We start from the raw sequence: 27,778 nt of genomic DNA, 5'->3' as shown, positions 1-27,778 counted from the left end.
TTGAAATAGAATTTTTTTTTTTTGATTCTATTTAAAAAAATAATATTGATCTTCAAATGAGTTTTATATGTAAAAGAATTATTACCAATACAATATATCTAGTTCTAAAAAAATTATATTATTGTAATGTTTAATTTTTAATTTAAAATTATAATATTAACTAAAAAAAAAACATTTGGAATGATAAAATATATCTTTTTATAATTTGTATATATTTACTTGAAAAAATTATTATCAAGTTATACTCTATAAAATATTTTTTATAAATATTTTTTAGAAAAACGACTAATATTTTACATGATTAAGTTATTTTATATATCCTATTTGATAATAAGAAATGGAAATTTTAAAAGAATGAAAATTGAACAGAAAATTATTATTTATGAATCTTATGAAATTTTATGTACAAGATTTTTATGAATTCCATAATAATAATGAAAACGCTATAAATAAATTTTTCCAGAATTTTAAATATTAATATTATACGTAGTAGCATAATAATAATATATAATAATAATAATATAATAATAGTATATCATAATAAATATTATTGAAAAATATGCAAAAATTACAAAAAATTATTTTAAATTATTTTATCAATTGTTTACTTACAATATTTTAATTAAATTTATTACTAATATAAATTGCATTATTTTAATAATCTGTGTTTAATATTCTTTTATATAAAACACAATATTTAATTTTCAAACAAAATTTATAAATATTGTCAATACGTTAACAAATTGCATAATTTTAATATTTTAAATATATTTCATAATACATTTAATTTTCAGTCTGGAAATAAAATAACAAAAAAAACATTTTAAATATTTTCAATAAATGTAAATTAACTATGCTAATAATAGTAAACAATTTCAAATAAACCATAATACATTCAATTTTCAATTAGAACAAATAAACAAAAAAAAAATCCATATAAATATTAATGACATAAGTAATTGTATAATTTTACATAAATCAACATAATCAATATAATTGAACGTAATCCATAATATATTTATATTCATTCTCGAATAAAACAATATCGCATGTTTGATAAACGATCATTTACATTGTGACATATTTTAAAATCACAAAATGAAAAGGATAAAAATATTTTTAATTGCCCGATAAACGATAATAAGACTATGAACAAAAGTTTATAGAAATTAGGAAGAGGAACCGTATATTGAAGAATCAATCGACTAAATTTCTCATCGATTTCTGATTCATAGTCTCTTTCAAGATGGCGAAGAGACGCAACTTTGATAGAGAGGCGAAAGTTTGCTAGGTTAATTAAACGTCTTCGCGTCGACACGTGCGACAGGCGCGAGTCGAATTCCAATTGAATCGTGATTTACGATTCATGACCGAGCGGATAGGATAAGCGAAATAACGGCATTCTGTTAATAGAGATCAAGCTGGGAATAATTGATTCATACACGATTGCGACTATAATTTGACAAAATTAATGAACTTGGTGATTATTAATTACAAATAATTATATTACAAATAACTGATGTTTAATAAAATCAATCAAATCTCAGAAATGAGAAAATAATTTAGAAATAATTAATCAAATAATTTTTACTTAGTAATAAATAAATAATAAATAAATAATTCATTATAATTATTAATATTCATTATAATTATATTAATGAATTAAATCTTTTTATTGATTAAATTAATAAATCATTAAGAAAAATAGTTAGTTAAAAAATTATAAATATAATGTTAATTATAATAATAATTAATAAAAATATTATCAATTATCAATTATAATAATTAATAAAAATATATCAATTAATATTATTTCTAATATATATTTTTCATACTTTTAGACATTTTTGTATTTGTAAAATAATATACAAGTTATATTATAATTACTTAAAATAATTATATAAAATAATTGTTTTTAAAAATTTGAAATATTTTTTAATGAATATAATAAAATGAATTTTTAATGAATATAAAATGTATAATGTCGTTTTACAAATAATCGCAAATCATATCAGAAATATCATCAATATATTTAGAATGTCTCGTATATTGAATATCATTTCAGTAATTATTGCATCTTCTTGCCAAACATGAAATATTTATTAAATATATCTTGATATTCATAAATATTTTTTTTACATATTACATAAATTACATTAAAAACGATTTACAAATCAACGACAATAAATTACCATTAAAAAATCATCAATTATAATTTTATCTACATCATTTATATTTATATTTTATTATTATTTTTTATGTAAAAAAAGTAATATATTCTTGAAAAATTGCCATCAATAACATATATACAATAATATAAACATATATATATATATATATATATATATATATATAAATATATATATAAATATATATATATATATATATATTTTGTTTCTATGCAGTTAACTTAACTTAATTAACTTAACCTAATTAACTTAACTTAACTATATGTAAACATAGATGATATTTATATATGTGTTCAAAGAAACTTTAGTTTTACGAGATTATCATCTTCCTAAGTCGATATATCGATTAAATTTATCAATAATTGATATACCTACATTGTTGTTGATTGATTATATGTATAATTACGACGGTTCAAATGGTTCCCTATAATGATAATAACTCTGCGAGAATAATTCCAGTTAACCGGGTATTACTATATTTGGCAAATGTATCACAACGTGTAATATAATATATTTTCCTTGTATCGAACTCTATGAAATGAATCTTTTGCATTGGATATGATTCAGATTTTATATGTATGTAGTTATGAACTTGATCCCTTCACTTAATAGCCATCCTACATGCCAAAAACCGTGACAATATCAGCTAATCGATTTTCCATAAATGAACAGTGTCATCAGTCACAGGAAGAAATATGTCCAATCGAATTCGGGATATGGAACACTCCTCTATTTTGCGGATGATATATTTCACGATTTACGTAACCTCCTTTTCTCCACGTATTCTCGAAAATTTTAATATAACCAGCAATTTTTTCACCGTGATGTTCACTTTTACTTAGCTCAGCTTCGTGCGAATTTAAATAATAAATTCCGCCGTCGTCGTTTTTCTTTGTAACTTGTGATCTTCTCGACGTTAATGTTAAAGATGACGTATGGAGTGTGCACTTGAAGAAATGAGCGCAAAGAGCATGGTTAATCACGGATATTAAATGTACTAATATATATTATTATACGTGTAGTGGTTTGAATTTTTAATAAATTATTGACTTGGTGGGAAAATAATTTCAACTTCTCGTGAGTAAATTTGCTTGAAATGTTAAATGTAACACGATTAATTATAATATTAAACATTTATTCTAATTATATCATAGATGGATAAAAAAAATAATTTTCCATAATTTTCTATTTGTGAGTGAATCATAATAAATCAATTCATTATAATTATATTAAAATATTAAATTTTAAAATTGTTTAATTGTTTATAAATATTGTAAAACTATCATATAATCTATTTTCATTTTTATTTTTAAAATTTTTTATTTTTGTTTAAATAATGTACTGTTGAAATGGAATTTCATTTTTATTTGAAATTAAATCAAGAAAATTTGTAAATAAAGTAGAAAGTAGGACAAATATATTTTTCCGTGTGAATGGTTATATTTATAATTCTGGAATTCTTGCATTTAATATGACTGAAAACAGAAATATCAGATATTCAATTGTTACTTTCATAGAATCAAAAACTAAAGTAATACTGATATAATAATAATATTAATAAATCTTAATAATAATAAATCTTTGTTTAAATTAATTTATTTAATAATTTGGTAACTTTGTAAAGCAATTCTTTAAATAAATAAATAAATTTTTTAAATATTTTTGCAGGATTTTATAAACTCTATCATACTCAATATTAACATAATCACTATAAAAATTATAGATTAATTCTTGGAAAAAAAATCAAATAAATCCTAAACGTGATAACTTTTTTGTCATCTGAATTTCTTATTTAAATGATTTTTTAATATGTACATTTTATTCACAATTACATGATTTTTAACATTTACATATATATAAACATCTCAAACAAAATATTAGTTTCTCCTTTTCCTTATTATTTTTTTTATTTGTTTATTAAATAAAATATTATTTTTTCAAGTTATTTGATTTAATTCAACACAAGTTCTACATTTTATTGAAAACTATTACATTATTACATCTTTTCTTTCACATGACTTTACATATCAGATTTATCTGATAAAAGAAATCTAAATATACTTAAATTTAAATTCAAATTTTTAAATCCAAGTTTGAATATCCAATATATAAACGATAAAAAAATTTCACTTCAATCGTTTCTATTTTATCAAATCACAGTAAAGCAACTAATTCTATCCATGAAACCTATATTGTTTTTTGCTTAATTTTGATTAGTTCATTGCAAATTGCTCGTTTACCCAGTTAATAATTCTGTCCTTTCAGTGCATTGGCCCTCTGTTCCAGATCTCTTTTGAAAATAGCTGCCGCCTAGAGAGCTCGTACTTACTCTTAACAAGCATCGATTATGATCCACCATGGATCCTTGTCACTGTCGTTGCGAAACGTTCGACATAGCCCTCGGTGACGTTTCTCTCATACTACACGCGTAATTATACCGCTAATAAATATCGTGCGCACGAAAGATAAGTGGTGATTTACGAGAATAAACAGCGATCAAACCGTCTGAATGAAAAATTCTCGGCTTTGAAACGATACTTTTGTCGCCCACGCGAGAGAAATCAAATTACTAGATGGATCTTTTCGTGCCACAGTGCTCAACGAATGATTGAAAATAAAACCACACGGTGGCGCATGTGTTCCATTATTATCGATGTTTCTATTTTTCTGTAGTAAGTTTTATACTTAAAGTGATTTTTGTATCGTGATTATTTAAAATTAATTATATATATATTATAAATTATTTAGAATCGAATAGTAATACTTATTTTATGATAAAATATTTCGTACGAATTATTTTTATTATTTCTTTTGCAAGAATATGGACATATGAAGAATATATAGAAATTAAGGTTATATTTTTTTTACTAGATCTATTTTTACTATATTAATCGATATAGATTAATATTCTTTTCTATAAACTAATATTTATAATAAAAAATAATCCAAATTTTTTTAATATATATTTATATTTCATTGAATTTTAAATTTTTATCAGAGTTCTTTTTTGCTATCTCAAATGTTTTGAAAAGAAGCATATTCTCATTCCTTATTTTCAATTCATTTTTCTATTATTTCAGTATTAAAATATTAATAATATTTATTAATTCATCCTCATTATAATTTTTATTGGATTCGAACCATATTATAAGATTTTATTGCATTATTCATCTATCATATCTTGGTATACTTTCAATATTAATATACATAATAAATTTATCGTATAAATAAATTTTTCTAAAGAGATATTATTTTCTTGAGAGATATTCATATTTACAATACAGTTTGGATAATAAAGTGTTTTAAGATATTCGAATAATATAATTGTATTTTAATTTACAAGAGAAAGTATAAATAAAACCTATTTATTATTTTTCATGTTATAAGTTTTATTGTTACAGAATTCAAATTAAAATCTCTCAAAAAAATAATCTAATTTTCTAATAAAAACTGTTTTTTTATATCATTTATCTAATTTTACCGTAAATTAACCGTACTTTTCTTAAAATATGGATTAATTCATCAAAGAAAAGTCTGTATTTTATTATTCGAAAATTATTTTATTATCTCTTTAATAATTTTTTAGTATAAGTTCTACTAAAATAATAATTTTTTCATTATATAAATGCTTTAATTAATAATTCTTTTGGGATTGTAAAAATCTGCATGATTTAAAAAATTAATTATTCTTCTTACACCGTGTAATATTTATAAATGAAATATTTTTTCATACGGCAAATAATTTACGAGTTATTCCAAGTAGTCATGTTGCGAGATTTATCCTGTACACTTGAGAATCGTCACGGTTGTGTTCCATTTTTTTTTTTTTTCTGTTGCAGACGGAACAATTCACGGTCTTGTGGCTGCTGTTCGCGATGATAGTCGTCGGTAATATCGCGGTCCTAATCGGCCTCCAATGGGGCAAACGGCGTAAAACGCGGATGGATTTTTTTATCAAACAATTAGCGTTTGCTGGTAAGTTGTTCCGTTTCTGTTTCTCGAGGATTATCGGCGAAAGAATTCGGGTCGATCGGGTTCTGAAATATGGATGACAAGAAAGAGGAGGAAACGCGTATTTACTTGATAGCATAGAACAAAATATGATTATTATACAAAATAGGTCATTTGAATACTTATTAGAAAAAATGTGTCGGATCAAACTTAACATGACACGTAATTTAATGTGAATAATTTTTCTGATGGAAGGATTAGATGTTACAAAATACTTAAAAAAAAATGATGAAAGATTTGATTAACTATATCAGCCAATATATTGAGATAGTTTGTTATATAAATAATGACTTTACAATTATATCTTATATCTTGAACATAAATATTTCATAATTTTTATAAATATTATTCAAATCATTTGAAATTTTATATACAAGGTGCCTTACTAGGAAAACATGAATAGATCAATATCACATTGTGTATTTCTTGCATTTAATGCAGCAAATTTCAGAATATAAAATTCAAATTAAAATATCTTTTAATAATTTTTCATATATTTAATATTATAGTAATACTTAGAGTTATGATTATATATATTATTGATTATAATTGATATAATTTTTGATATATCATTAATCAAATATTATAATTTTTAATATTATATAATTCAACTTTAACCATTTCTGCTTGTAATATTAATAATATTTTTTAATATATTATAATAAATGTGAATAAGAAAAAATCAAAACTATTTATTTCCTCATTCATTATTATCAATATATACTAATAATCACCATTTTACACAATATTCTCTACTTTTAACAATACTTTCTATATAATATTTATATAATTGTATTATACATTTATTAAAAGGAATATTATATAAAATAAAAACATGCTCAAAATATTCTCAAATTGACATAATTGATTTTATTTTATCAATAGCCCCTCGACACCAATAGTATCAAGAAATCAAAATTAAATTCTCAAATTTCGATCACTCTTCCCATTTTCAAGAGGATTCAAGAGGATCAATTTAATTCAATATTTCGTCCACTCGCACGAAATGTTCGAAGAACTCGAATTGATTTTATTTCAATAATCTCTTGATAAAGAGAATCAAAAAATCAAAATTAAAGAATCATATTTCAATTGCTATCCTTTTCATTCTCAAATTGATGCAATTATTATTTTATCGATACGAAAAGTTGAGAAATCTCAAATCCAAGGGAATACTCATTAATTTAATTCATTATTTCGCCACTCGGGCGATTAAATGCACGAAGGAGCCGAATGCGATACTCTTGGAAAGCGTAAAAGAGCATAAATCGCGCGTCAAGCGCGATGTTGTAAAACATCGAAACGGGTATTTTCGACCCGTGTGTAACTTTGTCGTCTCCCGGCCTTCTCCTCAGTGTGACACGTGACTTAGAGCCACGCTTCTCATTTTTCAAACGATCCGCTCGTAACGTTGGAGAAGTATTTCGGTTGCCCAAAAACCGGCGACCGAATGTAAACACGCCACGAATAAAAATTGAGTTATAGGGAGCCATAAAGATTTACACGAAGCGTTTTACGTTTTCGCGTAAACGGTGGATTTGTCTCGAAACAACATTTTCGGTGGAAAATGAGTCGTTTTTCGAGAAAAGAATATTAAGAATAACATGTTGGACGGGAAAGAGAATTGAACATTGAAAGTCGATGCAAACAGTGACTCTTACTCTCAATAATCTTAATTATCATTAATCTTAATTAGATAATTTTAAAAATAATTTTTTCATCCTTAAATCGTATTCTAAAGATTCGTGTTTTTTTTTTAAAGAGTTTATAAAAAATTCTTTTTTTCGGAAATAAAAATTACTTTGACTAAGAATTTTCAATTTTCAATCTCTTATTTTGCAAGAAACATTCTTAAGAGAATTTTAAATTTGTAAAATATATTTCAAAAACTGTGTAATTTTTAAATATTTAGAATATCAATTTATGTTTGATCGTAAAGCTTTCGACAATTATTTTTCACTTTTGAAGAGTTAAAGTATTGTCAAATTGTTAAAATAAAAAAAAATTAATCCACGTACAAAAAATATCAGACTTTTGCTTCAAATATTTTCAAACGTGTTTCAAAATAATTCCTAAGAATATTTTTCTTTCTCTGCACGTGTAAAATTTTCAAAAAAGAAGAAAGAAACTTTTGAAAGTTTTGTTTATAAATACTTTTGGATCTTAATTTATAATAGCAACCTTTGACCCGTTGGCGAGTCATGCACCTCCTCCCAGGCCTACATCCAACAATCTCCTTTTGTGCAATACCTTTTCAAATAATTCTTTTTTTCCTTTTAGTATTATGTTTCTCGCGGTATATCCTCTTGAAATGCATCCATTGTGCTCGTTGAAAAGTTCGGCGCCAGTGGGTAAAGGAGAAGACGAAGAAGGCGGTCGTAACTTCAAGGTGGTCTGTTAATTCTCTTTTGAACAGAGACCACCGTATTTATTGTTTTCTTCGAGGGAGGAAGATGAAATTTCGCGCTAACTCGAAAATTACATTATATTACTATCCCTTTTGGGAAAAGTTTTGGGACCAAAAGAAATTCGTTAAAAATAGTTTATAAATTTTTTAAAATGTTTAATATAAAATATATAGAAATGTGAAATTGGTAATAATATATGAAAAGTAATATGAGTAATATAAAAAAAGTAATTTAAGTATATTTATTCAATATTATATGAAGGATGTATTATGAAGGAATATAAAAAAGAAATGATAAAGAAATTTGAATAGAATAGAACAAGAACAATATGAATAGAATAATTGGACTAATATATAATTTAATCTCAAAGAGTATCATGAATATCAATAATCAAAAAAGTTTCTTTATGAAAGAAAGAAACTGCAAAAAGAAAAATAGTATTTGAAATAAAATTTTTTTGTTTGATTCTATTTAAAAAAATAACATTCATCTTCAAATAAGTTTTATATGTAAAAGAATTATTACCAGTACAATATATCTAGTTCAAAAAAATTATATTATTGCAATGTTCAATTTTTAATTTAAAATTATAATATTAACTAAAACATTTAGAAAGATAAAATATATCTTTTTATAACTTGAAATAGCGTTTATAAATTTTTTTAAACATTTAATAATAAAATATATAGAAATATGAAATCGGTATATGAAAAGTAATATGTGTAATTTAAAAAAAGTAATTTAAGTATATTTATTTAATATTATATGAAGGATATATAATATAATATTATGAAGGAATATAAAAAAGAAATGATAAAGAAATTTATTAAATTATTTCATTATTTTTGTAATGTCATTTTAATTTTTTTAGGATGGAATTTTGTTTTGAATGTGTACATCTGTTTATTGAAATGAAATAATGACTAGTAAATATATCTATTGAATTAATTATAACAAATATTATAAAAATAATATATATGATATATTTTTAATTTTTAGAAAAATTTCAATTCTAATAACAAAAGTCATTACATTAAAATGATTTTCTCATTACAAATATACTTATATACAATATCATTAAAATCTAATTTTAATAGAATTAATCCTTTTACATTATCAAAAATTTCCTATTTAAAAATGTTTGAAAGAAAAGCTGATAAATTCTTAATTCTGTGTGAGATTTTAATAAATATTACAATTGCTTTTGTATATTCATTGTCATAGTTGAAAAGAATTTTTTTGTATTGATTTTTTAAAATAGCAATCTTTTGATCATAAAATTAAACTATATATAAAATATAATTTGATTTTGAAAAATGAATGATAAAAACTATTTGGTCAGAAAACGTGGGAAAAAAATTATTATTGTATATCTACAAAAAAAGAAATATCTTTTATAATATTTTAGCATTTTCATGTTCACGATTTTATAACGATTTTTCTATAGATTTTATTTTTAACTCCACGTTATTTATTAATTAAGCTTTTGCTTTTTCAATGAATAATGAATGGAAAAAAAATCTTTTTCTTTGACTGATTTAACTTTAAAAAGCAAAATGCTCACTCGAATAATTACAACATAATATAATTATATAACATGAAATATTAATTTTTATAAAAATAAAATATATTAGTAAATTACAGATATTCGTGCATTTATAAAAAATCAAAATGTAAAAGTGTACAAAATATTCAATTGAAATATTGTAATATTTAATGTTCAAAATAAAATTTCTCATTCAAGTTTGATTTTTTTAATCGTATTCATCGAAATATTAATTTGCATAAATATCGTACAATCCGTATTCAAATTGTATTCTCGTTAGAAATGAATATTAATTCTGAAAATACACACATTTAATTGAATGAAGAACATAGTAAATGTATTTATCTTATTATAGAAATTTTGATAATTTCATATTCTACGCGTATTTTCATAAAATAATTTTACGCTCGTTTCATAATTGAAAAGTGATTATTTCGAGAATCGAATAATTTTGTCAATTGTAAATTTAATTTGATATCGAGTTTTACTCGTAATTATTTTTTATTGATAAATTACGTTTTATTTATAATAATACATTTCAATCAATAAAACTATTATGAACTCACTATAAGAAAACTCATTATTAAAAAAAATAATTTTAAGAGAAAAAGAAAAAAAAAATTCCATCAGAATATTAAAATATTATGTTACTAATAAATAACGTAATTTAAAAAAAATTAATTTCAATAAAATAATAATACTTACATATTATAACTATCATCGGTATAATCATAATGTATGAGTGAAATAAATAAATATAGGAAATTCCAATTATACTTGGAATTCCCTAGAATTATACTATTCTAAAAAAAGCACAGCGTATAAATCGTATATTAATATTCAAAATTAGAATTATTGTACAATAATATATTTTTATTTATCGCAAAAAATAAATTCTATCGAAAATCTGCATATACATTAATTTCTTGTTAAGATGGAAATGTTTATTAAATGATTGGTAATGCCAGCGCCATCATCAACTATTAATATTCAATTACTGCATTCGGTTGATAATCCATTTTTCATAATATATTTTTAGAATTTACAATTTTTACAATAGTTATAACGATTAATCATTTTATAATTATTTATACAAAATTAACTTATTTAACAAACAATTTATTAAACAATATAATGATTTTACAGAGAGCAAAGAGCAACACGTCTGCTTTGCTCTGCGTTCGGAATACGACTTCGTTAAATCGATATTTTGGATATCAATGACAATCGATATTGTCATTTCCTGTATCGTATTACAAAATATATTTACGTATTCCTTTAATTATTCCTTTAATTCAGTTCTATTTTTTCTCTTTCAAATAATTAAATTGTATGTTTATTATATTTTTTTATAAAAACAAAAAATATATTTTGTTAATTCATGAAACTAATTGGAATAATATTAATTGTTATGGAAAATTATTGTCATTTTATTCAAGTTAAAATCATTATTATTCAATCTTATTATTAAAAGCTTGATCTTATATTTCTATATTCTTTAAATAAAATTTAGATAAAAAGTTAAGATAGTATCATTGAATTTAAACAAATAATGTTTCAATTGTAAAATAAATTTTTATTTCTATTTTTATATTCTATAATTATTAAAAATTTAAATTTTTATAAACATTCTAATTTTTATTCCATTATAGTGTATGGAATGGATACACAAACATCGTTTATCTTAGAATATCAGATAGAAAAAAATTCGACATTTTAATTGGTTAAAATAATCCAACCGAGAAATCCGAGCTCAACTTCCTTAATCCATAAGATCAATGGTCTGATTCTTTTTCCCTGCACGTTAAGAACAAACACTTATATCCTTGGAGAATTCGAGTAAATCGCACCTTCTTTCATTTTCCCCTTTCAAAACAAACCTATTTACTTCGACCTCCGTATATAGATCTGTGCTATAACCAAGCTGTATCCAATCTAGTGAATATTCTCGACACGAAAAAGTTGATTTGCCCCTGTTTTCCCTTGTTCCATTCTGACTTACGAGATACTATAACTTCGCCCATTACTTTGTTACTACTCGTTCTTCTTGATATTCTTTCTTGGAACATTGTATTCCCCTTCTTTATCGTGATACATATCTTTAATCCATTTTTATGCATTTGTGATAAAATCGAAATTGATTCTTTAAAGGTATTCCACGATAATATTATAACAAATGAATATAATAAATATTTTAGAATGAATTAATTTATTTCAAAATATTACCATATATGTATACACATATTTGTTATAAGAAGTTGTTCAAAATTTCTCCTTGTAAACTATTTTAATGAATTAATGAAATTATTAAAATAGAATCAGTAACTTAACCTTCATTCAGCCAAGCTGGTTCATACTTGATCAATGTTTCTGATTGTGTGTAAATACATTTAGAATTTACAATTCAGATAATATATATCAAAAGTGGTCACTTTATGTAATGAATAAAGGATGTAAGTTTAAAATCTAAATACAATTGTTTGTAAATCTAAAATTTTCAAATTTTCAAATTATAATATTATTGAAAAGTTTCGAGAAGTATTTCGAAATTTCCATGCGTTTCATTCGCAATTTTCATACAACCGTATACATTTTTATCTGTAACGATAAAAGGCAATCGAAACACTGTACAAATGTATAGTAATTTGATGCAATTTGTTATATCATTTGTCACAATTCTACGTAAATTCATGGTACATATTGGTTTTCAGGATTCCATATTTGCAATATGGATTTTTACGGTCGAAAACACGTGTGAACGTTGCCTATGACATTTTACATCGCGTGAAAAAAAAAAGACCATTTTTCCATTCGACGACGATTGCCTGTAAGAGCCATCCAAACGATTCACAAACGTACGTGTACTTATATATCGGAAACGTTTCTTACCTCTCTTTCGAAACGAGAGAGATAGAAGGAGAGAGATGAGAAGGAATGGAGGTTAAATCGTTCGTATTCTATCGATATTATCGTTCCACGATGTATTTCATGTTATCGCGTTGAATTGAATGTGTGCATTTGTCGTTTAAAGGGGAAAAAATAAAGGAAAATTTCGAAACGTAAAGTGAAAAAACAAAGGGAAAAGACGTGAAAGATTGTAGATAAAAGAGAATATGATGAATTTATTTGTTTGCTCTTTGTACGACTAACGGGAAGATGAATTCTCGTTTTTTAACGAGATACTTCCATATAAAATAAATGTGAAATTAAATCAGTGTTGGATCGATTAATGTGTCAAGAATATTTTATTAAAATTTTACTACATTATTTTCACTATATATTTTACAGCAAATAAATATTTACGAAAAGAAAATCTATTCTAACCTAACATAACCTAATTCAAACCTGTTATAAATAGTTAGTGTTTTAATTTTTCTGTGACGAGAGTTTATTAATAAAGTTAACCTATGAATTTGCAAATGAGGTTTGTGCATTCAAAAAAACTTTTTGCATAATTTATAAACTAATTGACATTTGATAATTTGCCTATTGTGTTTTTTAAGATATTCATTTCTACCATAAGAAACGTAAACAGATCTATTAAACGCAAAATTTTTCGAAAAATTATATATTTTTAAACTTTAAAAGAAATCTATTATATATATATATATAGGAAAAATTTATTCAGAATGATTATCTTATCTATTTCGAAGCTTTCTTTTTGAATATTTATCTATTTTATTATATTTTATTTTATTACAATTTTATCATACAAAACTACATTCGTGGCGCATTTTTGAAAGATCAATTCTAAAAATCAAAATAAACAAAAATTAAAATTTTTATCAAGTTATAAACAATTTAAGTTCGCATTAAATGAAACAAAGCGAGAACAAAGTATGGTAGTGATGCAACAAAAACAAAGATAATGAATAAATATCAAACCAACAATTTAATAATTTTCAATAATTCGAAATCAAATCTTTCTTTAATTCATTATAAAACCTAATCATTTTTATTACTTTTAAATAAATTTTGGATAATTTCATATAATTCATAAAATATCAATGACATTCACAATTATTCATATATTAAATATTCTTTGTTCCAAAATATAACTGCTTCCAAACGATAATATGCATTTCAAGATTTATCTGCTACGATCAATTTTTTTATATCTTTATATTAATTATATTATTCGCCACTCGTCTCGATACGATCTTCATATCTTTATATTTTAAATAATTTATCGGTCCAGTTTGTTCGTTGGTAGAAAAACAAAAAATGGCATTTGAATTCGAATTTTACGGCTTGTTGGCGCGATCGTCCACTTTTTCTTTTACGACGGATCATGGATTATTCGCTCGTAAACGGGCATTCAGTCGTTTTCAAATTTGGTCGATGCGCGTCGCTAGCATCGAGTTAATTGCGGACAAGTTGCTGTTTTCAGCTTATTCGCATGCAAATGTTTTATGAAGCATTTTCGCCAACAGAAAATTTCTCTATCATCGTCGTCGATTTATTTCGCGCGAAGGATGCAATTCTTGATGGAATTATTTCTTACCGATGCGTTGGTATTTAATATTATAAAGATTATAAATATCGTATTGATTGTCAAAAGAAAAATTAATTTTCTAAAGAGGAAAAAAATAAATTGAAAACTTCTTTAAATTTTATCAAATCATGATTATAACATATTTAGGACATATTATTATGTATAATTGCATAATAGTATCATATAATTGCTAATTTTACGTATCAAAAAAAAAAGAATAAAATTTTTTCATTTCAGAATTTTATTTAATAAATCAAATTTGAGAATTTTATATAAATAGAATTAATACATACGAATAAATATTGAATGAATTATTAATAATCGATTATGTAAAAATATAAGGTAAATTTTTTCATTTAAAAATTATTTTTTGATCGAATTTAAAAATTCATTAATTGTTTATATGATTTTTCAATAAAATAAAATTTTTTTCTATATTTTTCAATTATTTTTATATGAAAAATAATCTTTTATCGATGGTTTCAATTTATCAGTTTTATTTATAATTTAATTTGAAAACAAATCCTTAAACAAATATTTTTTTCTTTTTTAATGTATTTTTATATGTATCACCAATATATGATATCCTTTATATTATTATACATATTATACTTTAATTTTGAATTTACTAGTCATAATCTATTTACATAGTTATTTATTTTACATAGTTTACTGCAATTATTATAAAAATATAAATATATAAAAATCATTTTGAATTGATATATTATTGTATGCTACTATATTGTTGGTTTTATGCTTTTATAATTACAACTATTGCATTATTTCTTTTGATATGAAATTATGATTATTGTAAAATTGCCAATATAAATATAAAATTGACTAACAAAATCTGAATAAATGTTAAAAATTAAGATATATATTACAATAGCTTCGATTAATTTTTTGGATGGAAAAATTGGATTAAATAATCCACGTTATTGTCGTATCATAAGTATATCCAATCGAATTTCAATATCAGAGGAAAATATACGAGCTCGGTTTCGACCGTTTCACATGGGAATTGGTAGAGTGAAATCTCACTTTCGAGGGTCTTTTTTATGGATAACCGATCGCAACACTTTATACGATATCCTTTAAACCACTTCTTTATGACACTTCTGTCCTCTCGTGGAAAATCAGAATCCCCATTCGTGATATATGTGTTTCAACATTCTTTAATAATGCCTAACACAGTGATTTCTAACCTCTTTTGAAGTGCAATATTTTGTAATATATAATAATTATTTAAATAAATTTCCATAGTAAAGAAAATAAAAATTAATTTTTTCGATTTATATTTATTCTATCTTCACTATTTCGAATCGATAAACCATTTCTTATCACTTTTTGAATTGTAATTCCATTTCATAATATTTCAAATAATTTATAATTTTATAATAAGAAAAATTTTTTAAAAATTAATCACTTTTTAGGATAATTCTATTTATTTCGAATTTTTTAATATTTTTGAATTGTTATCTTATTGAATCTCTTCGTTTTATCGTAATATTTACATAGACTGCAAGTTTTCTTTACCAATGTATGGTAAAGAAAAACAAAAAAAGAAAATTAATACGATTTCTAATAAATAATTATGATTAACAACACTGTCTTTGAATTAAATATCAAGAGAAATATAATAATGTAGTTATATCAAAATAAGTGTCAAATAGTTAATGACTATAAAAATAACAATAGCAATTTCTATATAGATTGCGATTTATAGGTTGGTACGATTGATTGATTTTATATCTATGTAAATATACAATGAATTCGTAATAATAAACTCGCAGAATGTTAATCTACATATTGTATAGAAAAACAAGACATTGTAAATAACGATATGATCGATTTTTATTTATACGAAAAAAAATATTAAAAATAAAAATATATGGAAATTATTCGATATATAAATAGTATATGTATTTGATTAAAATGTTTATTTATTTAAATTGTAAATTGTATAATTTAATAAATATTTCTCGAATCAATTTTCTTTATATTTTTGCAATATATCGATAATGCAACGCGCTATGTATACACTACATGATTTTCTTGAAATAACAGGAATTTGTACGAGAATTAAAGCGCATAAAATGGATTAAAATATAAATTGGAAATAGTTCACGTGTTCTTGATAGCAATGACTTCGTTAAAATATTTTAAAATAGTTGGTCACGGTTAATGAACACGTTTCCAAATGGTCCATTAATTTCGTTCACCAGAAAGTTATATTAAGTTGCCATCTATTGCTATACAGAGTTTAGTAGATAAAAATTTAACTTTGAAAAAACAAATTTAGAAATTTCTACAATGATTCTACAAATGAAAAATATGAAGAATAAAATTATAAAATGCATTTTCGATTGTATTTCTTAATTATAATAATTCAAAATCGAGGAAAATATCAAATTTCAATAAAGTTGAGAAAAATATAATGATTTTCAAATAAGCAGACGAAATACAAAATAATATATAAAAAAAAATATAAGAATTAATAGAAATAAGAAATTACAAAAAGAAATAAAAAATTTTTAAAAATTTTATTTTTATTTGCACTTATAATGAACGATATATAAAAGAAATTAAATCGATTCAATTATAAAAATTTTGAGAAGACTTTAAGAAAATTTTAAGAAAAAGTGCATTTGCATTTATAAAAGAATTTTATTATTTCAACTATTTTGACATTATTGCATTTCTATATATTGACTTTGTTTTTTTGCAATCTTTATTTTATTTGCATTCCTGTTATTTTTCTTTTTATTATCTTTATATTATTCTTATAAGAGACAATTGTTGGAAGATTTCGAATATAACTTTGTAAATAGATGGATTAATTTCCTTCTTATATGGGAAAATTATGCCTTACATTATTTCTAAGCATCTATAATCGAACATCCCACATAATAATAACAATAAATCATCTCACGACGGTGAATATCTCATTGCAGATTTATTGGTGGGCTTGATATCCGTGCTAACAGATATAATTTGGAAAACGACGGTGTCTTGGCATGCGGGTAACGTTGCTTGCAAGCTGATAAGGTTCATGCAAGCTGTCGTTACGTATAGTTCGACATACGTGCTCGTCGCCTTGTCAATCGACAGATACGACGCCATTACGAGACCTATGAATTTCACTGGCAGATGTAAGTACTCTCGTTACTCTAATTTAATTCCTTGTTAAACGTTTATCGAATAAATAAATTATTTACTTGTAAATAGTACGAATTTAATTTATTTTAAATTTCATTCGAATAATAAATTTAAATAGATATTTATATGCTCGAAAAATTGAATTTATATATAAATATAATTATACGAGTAATAGGTTTACATTGACAGATTTTTAACGATTTTTAATGTCGAACGATATAATTAAAATATTTGGTTAAAATATCTCGAAAATAAAATATATAACTGGAGAGGGTTTAAAAATAATTTAATTTAAAACACGGGATATTTGATTATCTGAACTTTTGTGTAACATTTATTTAAATATTAATCCAAACTTGCTCACCAATTTATAATTACCAATGTAATCCTAGTGAGTGTTTCATCAAGATTATGGTACTTGCTTTCAACTTTTAATTGGATATAAAATACATACAACTTGTTATTTTATTATAACTTTTTGCTTTTTCGAATTTTATAATACCTATAGTATAGATCCATTTTGAGTTTATCGATTCCTTGCTTAACTTTTAATAATTTTTTTTAATTGTAAAATAATTTAATTTAACAAAATATATTACTCCATTTCATCACCTGAAATTCCATTATTTATCGATATTGTTATAAAATTCAAATCTCAAATTTTGTTACATAAATGAAATTATTGAAATTCCAATTTCTAATAAAAAATCTGTGATCAAAAAAATGTATCATTACTTTTATAAGAAAAAAAGTATATAATAATAAAATAAATAATAATTTGTGAAATTTAAATAATAAATATTTATATTTATCATGTTTATCATTATGTTTAATTATTCATTTATAGAAAATTCATTAGAACAGTTAAGATTAATTTAAATAAAAATTTGTTTAATATTTTCTTATTCTTAAATCATATGAATAATCATTTCTAGAAAAATAGAGAATGTCAAGAAAGATTATTTTTCATTCAAATTATGATATTATTTATAAATTAGATAAATATTTATAATTGTTCATCAAACATTTTCAGATCCATATTTATATTTTTTTGTTTCCATTAAGCAGAATAAGAATATTTAATCTCATCTTTAAGAATATTAAAAAAGACTATTCTATAAATAATATAAAAAACATTTCTTAAAATTGTAATATTTATACAATAAATATTATATATATTTATAATTGTTCAACAAACATTTCCAAAAAAGTTGTCACAAGATTCATGAATGAAAATCTGTTTAATATTTATTCTTTCTATTTTTATTGTTAAATTTAAATAATCATCCCCTTAATCAATCTTTTAAAATTAAAAACAAAGAATTTAAAAAAAACTATCATAATATTTAATAAAATAGATATATTTTTATAATTATTTAGTAAATATTTAAAAAAAAAAAATTGTCATAAAATTCCTAAATGAAAATTCGTTCATTCAGTATCCATTTATTCGAGATTTTCTTTTTGTTATTAAATATAAACAATCATCTCAAGAATTAAAAGTAAAGAATATTAAAAAAAAAATTATTTTTACTTGCCAAAATTTAAATAAAATAATTATATATTTCCTATTCCTATCAATATTCCCATCAAATAGAAGAAAAATACATACTCCAACGAATGAATCATTTTCTTCCACATTTTTTCACATTTCCTTTTCCATCACGAACTAACATCCGAGACACATTTACCAATGATCAAGATGTCATTCTCAAAGTAAATCAACGAGCATTACAATCTCATCTTTTTTATTCCACCAAGCTGTACCTAATGCATATCGTATATAAAAAGCAAGCCAAAAGATAAAAAATCGTGACAGAATAAAAAAACATTAAAAAATTCCATGTTTCCTTGATTAATCAATCTTTTCTATTTTAATAACATTGATGTAAATTCCTGTTTCTTTGAATAATATTTCTCCACATAACAGTATAGATTCCATATTTCAAAATAAAAATATCAAAACATTTCTTTATTAAAATAATGAAATGGAAGTTTCTTTATTCCATCGAAACTTTTGATTATACTCTTATATATCATTATATTCCTTTTCTCTCTTTTTTTTTTATTTTATCACTCGGATAAGGATATAAATAAAATTTGAGAAAAAAATTCTATTCGAAAATTATTATTTTTCTATTATAATTTTCACTCTCAGTAAATATTTTTTAGAAAATATTTTCTAAAAACACTCTAGAAAAATGTTAGTAACTTTTATTCTTAATAAAAAAATAATTCTCGACAATTTTCATTTGATTTGTATATCTTTTTTGGAAAAAAGGATAGATCATAAAATATAAAATTTTAGCTTCGTAATAGTAATTTATTAATTTCTGAGATATTAATGAAAAATTTTCGATTTTATATAATCGTCCGATCAAAAAAAATTAGAAACAGTTTCAATTTTCAATATTTTTGTTTTTTAATAAAATTTGAAGACTTGAACAGAATTTAATTACAAATTTTAATAATCATTACTGTATTTTGCATATACATATGAATTTTCATTATTTTTATTTTTTTTTATTATAATCCTATAGCCAAACTCAATATAACTTAATTACGAATTAAAAATGATTACTTAAAACGTTTATATACCAATATATCGTACTTGATTTAAAGAAAAAAGAATCTGAATTTTTATAAAATCATCAAAAGATAAAGAATAATAATATGTATTAATAATTAATATAAATATAATCACTAAAAAAATTTTGAAAAATATCAATTTTTTTTATATATTGTATATATATGTATATATTCTTTACACAGACACATGTTTAAAACTGCACATATAGACATTAAAATCACCAAAAATCATCAATAATCACTCGTTTTCAAAAAATTAACACGTTTGAATGACGATAAAAAAAAAGTTTAGCTCGCAGATAATTAATAATTATTATTATTACGCGAATCAAATTAGAATTTAAAAGTATTTATTTACAATTTTTCAGAAGCGAATGCGACGTCTTATATAAATATACTATGTATATATTTTGTAGATGTCGTTATTGTCAACGTATTTATGTATACATCAGTTATTAGAAACTCGATGACAACGACATCTACTAACGAAGATATCGAAGTTTTTAATCACATTCTCTATAATATAAGTAGAATTGAATATTTTTCATTAATATCTTCGAAAGTAAGTATCCGAGGCTAAAATTTCAACTAATATTTATTCAATCTTCCCCTATTACTCGTCAATTTCGAATCGATCTAAATTTTATCTTTACCTTCGAGGTGCGTTCGTGTTATGAAATGGACGAGTTCGAAATTCGTGTGCTCAAGTCTGTTCGTTCATACCTCGTGCCATAATCATAAGGATGACATAACGAATTTGCTTGCCCAGAATTGCTTCCCCATTGTGGAGAAATCGATTTAACGATGGAAATCCAATTTTAATTACAGGGTGGAGAGCCAGAGCCTTGGTGATAAGTGCCTGGGGATTATCGGCATTGTTTAGCGCGCCGATCATTTTCCTCTACGAGGAGAAGCGTGTAGAGGTATCGATCGATTTGTTAAAAAGAAAATTTTCAGAAGATTTCTCATTTCCGTTAAAAAACAAACAACAATACGTCGTGGAATTTTTTCGAAAAATTTTAATCGTTTAAAATTAAAAGAAAAATTGTGAAATTTTCCGACAAATTTTTTCAAGGTTAAAGATTTCGATCTTAATTAAGCGAAACGATGATATTTTTAAAATTGACGATCATTCGATTCAATTACCGATTAAATTTTTGCACGAAATTGAAAATTTTCATTTAATTTAATCTATATACATGATTATTTTATACGAGAAAAAAAGTTATTTGTAAAATTACGTTAAACATCCATTAATCGACGTGAAATGGTTTGAAATTATTCCAAATCGATTTTAATTACGATTTTATTCAATAGAATTGTTTAAGACTTCGTAAAGAGAATCGATCGTTTAATTTTAAATGGAAAATTAATTGTTACGGAATCGTAGGAAATTGAATTTTTAATAAAATTAATATGAAATCAGATCTTTATAAGATGTATATAGAAAAAAGATACTTTTTTTCCAATAAAATATTTCATTTAATTTCAAACTTTTAAAATATTTCAAACTTTCATAGAAAGCATAATTTCTTTTAATAAAATCATTTTAACACTTTGACGTTGGCTACACTGTCTCATATTCCCTATACAAAATGTATATAAATATATACATATCATTTACAAAATTCTAACCTAAATATTGAATAAAAAATCCATTTAAAAATATTATCCCTTTAGCAATATCAAACATGTAAAATACATATTTTGTTAACAATCGTTAACAAATTTGATCGAAAACATTATTCCAAAACGTCAAAGTGTTCAAAATGTTGTGCACCCCATTACGTGAAATTATACGAGGTGATACGATTTAAACGAACGATTGTTGGGTTAATTTCGGCCGTGGCACGAGGATAATCGACAGGACGATTCACCAGGGGAAGACACAATGCTGGATAGACCTGGGCTCGCCTACGCAGTGGAAGATCTACATGAGCTTGGTCAGCTTCACCCTCTTTATAGCCCCTACCCTGATAATAGGGGGCTGTTATGCTGTGATCGTGGCCACTATATGGTCGCAAGGGGGGGCATTACGCCAGGGACCCACTAGGGACACCAGGAGGGTATCGTCTCGAGGACTTATCCCTAGAGCCAAAGTTAAGACGGTCAAAATGACCCTCGTTATAGTGTTCGGTGAGTAAGAACCACGGACCTGTCACTGTGACTTTGCGCATCTGTCTTGCGCACGTCACGTGTGACGTGGAATATATATATTGCATAAAATATATTCAACGTATGTAATATACGAAGATACGGTTGATTCGATCGCGCTCTCCGTTTTCCATTTATTCGTAAAACATTTTTGGAGGGAAAAGGAGAGGAGGGGAAGAGCAAAACAAATACGTTTAATAAATTTAAGCAATACACGATACGATAATTTAAATATTTGACTCGATTTCTCATTTGTTCATTTACAAATTTTTCATAATACTTCTATTATATGCTATTATATACCTATAATTATTTACGCTTCGCTCCGTTATTTACAAAGTGATATGATATTTGCTCGGAAGCAAGAGAGGAGTCCGGAAAGCGATTCCGTTCAATCAATATTTTGAATATTAATGACAATCGATGTTATCGTGTTCCTGCGGCAATGATGTTTCATACCGTCTCTGTCAACAGAATAATAATACTTCTATAGAATCATCTGCAAAGAGAATCCATTCTAAAATTGTGATGTTTAAATAATTTGTTTTATACAATTTGAAATAAAACGAAGAAGAAAAGTATTTTTGCATTGAAGTATTAAAACGCATTAAAGATCTTCAATTCAGACGATCTTGTTTAAATATACAAGAGAAGGAATACAAAAAAAATACATATGAATTTTTCACAATTATAAAATTATTATCGATCAATATTTTTCTTTTAATCTTATCACTCGTTTATTATTGAATCTCTGCCAATCGATCGAATAAATTAACCGAATATTTTTTGGCAAACTAGATAACCACGCATAACTTTGACACAACTTTCGAAAGAATAGATTTACGTCTGGCGAAGAACAATAATCGTAAAACTCTCGACCGCGGCGAAACTTCGTCTAATTCTGCTTTAGATTACGATTGAACCAGTTCCACGGGATACGATATTAACCGATGTCGTAAACTTGCCAAAATTTTTATGATCGCGAGAGATGATACAACGATAACTTAATTTAAAATCCCCCGATTTTTTTTTGGGGAGGGGAGGAATCCCATTGCTGGCATAAAAATTTAATGAACGCGGGACGATCCGAGAGTTCCAGCGAACTTGAATCCGCGTTTATCAGGGATGAGGAGGGGGGAGGGGGGAGAATCGTAAAGATGCCTTTTCCATTTCCTCGCCTCCCCCCTCCACCTTATATACGATTATGCATTTGCGGCGCGCGAAAAGGATAGGTTTGGAGGGGGATCTCCCCTCGAACTTCTCTCTGGGAAATCGTTTGGAATTCGATTGGGTGGCCGGTTAAGTGTCGCGCTCTCTGCTTAATCGTCGCGCGGGGATTACTCTTGCGGAATCTGAAATCCGGGTTTTGCGATGGCCATTCCGGTGATTTCAATGATCTCGAGATATTGTCGTCGGGTTATCTCGTGGGTTATAATTTTCGTCTCCATCAATTTTTATCTCTATCTTTCGCCGGCAAGAAACGTTCTCTCTTAGTAAGTTAAGAGGCAATGAAGTCGAATCGAGAGAAGAGAAGCCAAGAGAGGGCAAGTTGATAACTCTTGGAAGACATTTATTTTGGATAATCGATATCTATCTTGCGATGATTATCGTAGATATTGTTAGATTATATATTGTTAAAAATATCCGATTTTGATGAAAATTTTTGTGCACAATTGTGGAGCAAAATTATTTTTCGATTGGGGAAAAAATTGACATGAAATCAAATTTTTATCAATTTTTCCAATTGTTTTGTATATAATTTTGTGTAATTTGAAATAGTATGGAAATATCTTTTATAATATAATATCTTTCTTCTATTTGATTTTCATTCTTTTTAACAAGGAAATTTAAAATTTATATTTCATAGAAAGTGCATTTAATTTGCCTTTGATACATTTATCATCTTTTAATTTTAATTGAAATTATATATTTATATTTCTGATATAATTAAATTGATAATGAAATCTATTAATATTTATCATTTATTTTTTATTATATATTTTTAGAATTTTTAAAATTTTTCATTGATTTATCTGATTACAATTTTAGTTTAAAATTATAAAATCTATAAAAAAATGTCTATCTATTAGTTTATAAATTATTGTACAAATGTTTTTCTAATTTTCTACTAAGAATTATATTTTTATATATAAAATACTTTTAATTTAAATAATTACAACTCAATTTTAACTAATATTGTTAAAAAAAATTGCTAAAGCAACAAACATGATTTTATATTAATAATAATAATAGTTCATTAAATACATTATGTTCATAAGATAATTAGAAAAAAGATCAAATAATCATGTTAGCACATATCTATGAATTTTTTTGTTATTACAAAATTGAATTAAAAATGATCTAATGTGAATTCAATTTTTTGCAAAAAATAATTTTTTTGAAATGGCGACACAATGAAATTAAAATGTCTAATAATTCTTCATATTGCAAATGTATCTTAATAATAAATTGTAAATTATTAGAATTATTATTTTTATCTATTCACTTTTTATTAATTTAATAATATCCATTTCACATTACACGATTTGGATAACGAATAGAGTTTGTTAATTTAAATATTGATAAATTTTTACAATATTTTATAAACTTAAATAAGAAAAAACTTTAATTATCCCCTCCCCTTCTTCTAATTATATTATTTATTTTTATTGTTATTTAAACACTAGTATAGTAAAAAAAAATTACACCCTATGAAATCCAAGAAAAATTTTATTCTTTAGAAAATGAAATCTTCCTTTGTACTCGTAACCACTGTTCTTTCATTTCGTTAAGTACAGAGCTGTAGGAATTCAAGCCCATAGAGGACAATACCAATCTTCTAAAACAACCGGACAGAAAGGAAGGGAAGAAAAATTATAACGCAGTTTTTTTTTTTTTTTTTTTATATAAATCCAATGGAATTGACGTCAAACGTACGTGTACAATATCAAAGATCGAAATTATTTTTTGTCGTGATCAAGTTGAAATTACCAAGATGGCCGAGTTCAAAAGTTTCGCATCCTTTGCCTCGTTCAAAATAACTGTCCTCTTCCTTACATTTCTCGAGGGAACGAGTTTATATGTAACAAGAATTACCTTGCTCTAATCAGATTCGTTTCTCGACGATGTCTCGGTTAAAAATTCTTTTTTTCTTTTTTTTTTTTTTCCAGTCAAGAAAATCGTTCCCAACGGAGATCGATCAAATGAGATTCGAGTTTCATCCATGCAACTCTCCTCGATACAATTCGAATTCGAGAAAAGTATTAAAATGGAAAAAAATCATTTCTCGTGTGAAACAATCGTGGATCAGCAATTTATAAAAAAAAAAAAAAGGATGGTATCAGAATTGTTTGGTTTATCGACTATTTTTAACATTAGGATGACTAATTTTAATTTTCGCGTCAATATTTTTGTAGCATCTAAAATTTTTTCGAGAGTTTGAACCGCTTTTCATTTTGAATGAAATGAGATATTGTCAATAAAAAAATAACTATATCAAAAGCAAACTTTTAAATTCATTTTAAATTAATTAATTAATTAATTAAATTACTAATTAAACTCTTAACGCTGTGACGAGTGGAAAATTTCAAAAATTAATAAAATTGTAAGTAATAATTTGAGTAGAAAAGTAATTAAGCACATAAGATAAAAAATGTAAATAATAAAAGTGATTAGAAGAAAAATTATAAACGTATAATAGGTTATGATAGTTAATGTGGCGCTAGCATCGCATCATCAATCGTCTTCACTCCCCCCTCCACTCCCATCGTTAATCGGATTAAAGAAAGATGTCAAGTTCAAGCGATGTGCACGACGAAAATCGAGGTCGATAAACTTGGGTGAAATCAATATCTCTACCGAAATAACGATAAAAGGGTTCGTGATTCATGATTAGAATAAGCAAGAGGCTAAGAACAATGCGTTCGTTCATGAAAACTCTTCGAATGCTTTTATGCAATCTCGTCGATGTTGCGTATTCGAGACAAGGAATCATTAAAAATCGAATTTAATTTAGCTCTCTGATTTATCTCTCTGGAATCTATTCTCGAAACTTTTAGTAGAGAAATGAGGATTTGAAGAAAGATTTGCTTTATTTCTCGAATATTATAATTCAAAGTATACTTGGATGTAATATTTCGTATATGTTTTTGAATATTACATGTATTCTTGTCAAATTCTGTTCGAATTTTGCATAAAAGCATAAACATCCGCGGATAACGAAGAAAGTTTCTTTGTTTTTGTTTATCCTTCCAAAGATGCGTAAAAATTTTCTGATGTAAATACGTAAATACGAAACTCTTGAAGATGGTTTTATCTTTATAGGTTATATACGTCTCTTTTGATTTCTGAAGTTTTTCCAGTGCAAATTCAAAGATAAGATTCGTTTGAAATTTTTCGAATTTCAAAAGAATGGAGTCATGCTTTTAATTAAAACTCTTAATTAAAACTATTCTTCAAAGGAAACATTTGCAAGTAGTATATTTAATTCAATTTTTTTTATTTGTCAAAGTGTTCAGATTTTAAAATTATATTTTACGTAATATTAATAATAATAACAGTGAATAACAAAAATCTTCAAATATTCAGATTATTTCATATCAAATATGAAATAATGAAATTCAGATTTGGAATAAATCCGGATGCAGTAATATCTCGTATTAACATTTTATTTTAATTTCCATTTTAATTTTCATACTCAAATCTTTCTCCCCTTTTACTCGATCCGACAATTTTAATAAAGAAAAATCATTTTAAAAATTAAATTCTCTTAAAATATTCGATCGATTTTAATAATTTATCCATTAAAATTTCTCTGCAGAAACAGAACAGAAATCTTCTCAAATTGAAGGATTTTCAAATCCGTCTTATTATCCTTAACTACGTTTTCGAATATTTTCTCATTAACTTCTTATTGAGTTAAACGAATTAAGATAAGCTTTTATCCGATTTTCTAATATTTTCCTTAATCGTATTTTATTATTTATTCATGTTTATTCGAGAACGAGACAATTTAAGTTTGTCAATTTCTCTTGAGAAATTTTATTCATCACATTCCTTGATGTAAAAATGTAAAATTTGAGTAGATAGAAACTTATATAAATATTACATTAAATTAGTCTTTTTTTCTTTTCCTTTTTTGTTTTTTTTTTTCTAGTAATTCTTTGTTAGAGAAGAGATTACTCTTATTTATTTCGACGTCAAAGATAGTAGTAATGGCTGGATAATT

At 24.4% G+C, this 27,778-nt stretch overlaps 1 protein-coding gene and 1 non-coding gene across 4 annotated transcripts in view; both read left to right on the top strand.

The window, feature by feature from the left end:
• Positions 1–27,778, top strand: part of LOC726935 (cardioacceleratory peptide receptor) — an 81,779-nt gene that overhangs the window by 49,467 nt on the left and 4,534 nt on the right. For all 3 annotated transcript variants that reach the window (XM_001122652.4, XM_006557763.3, XM_016917134.1), the window contains 4 exons: positions 6,029–6,164; positions 17,604–17,801; positions 21,226–21,320; positions 22,278–22,533. In XM_001122652.4, coding sequence (XP_001122652.2) covers positions 6,029–6,164; positions 17,604–17,801; positions 21,226–21,320; positions 22,278–22,533 — 685 coding nt within the window. The remainder of the gene's footprint in view (positions 1–6,028; positions 6,165–17,603; positions 17,802–21,225; positions 21,321–22,277; positions 22,534–27,778) is intronic.
• Mir3760 (microRNA 3760) lies at positions 18,686–18,819 on the top strand. Its single transcript, NR_130405.1, has one exon. It is a non-coding gene; the product is annotated as a microRNA 3760 (primary transcript).

The sequence above is a fragment of the Apis mellifera genome, linkage group LG16 (assembly GCF_003254395.2).
Source record: "Apis mellifera strain DH4 linkage group LG16, Amel_HAv3.1, whole genome shotgun sequence".
In the NCBI taxonomy this organism is placed as follows: Eukaryota; Metazoa; Arthropoda; class Insecta; order Hymenoptera; family Apidae; genus Apis; species Apis mellifera.
Note: the sequence above shows the minus strand (reverse complement) of the source record. Positions and strands in the feature narration are given on the sequence as shown.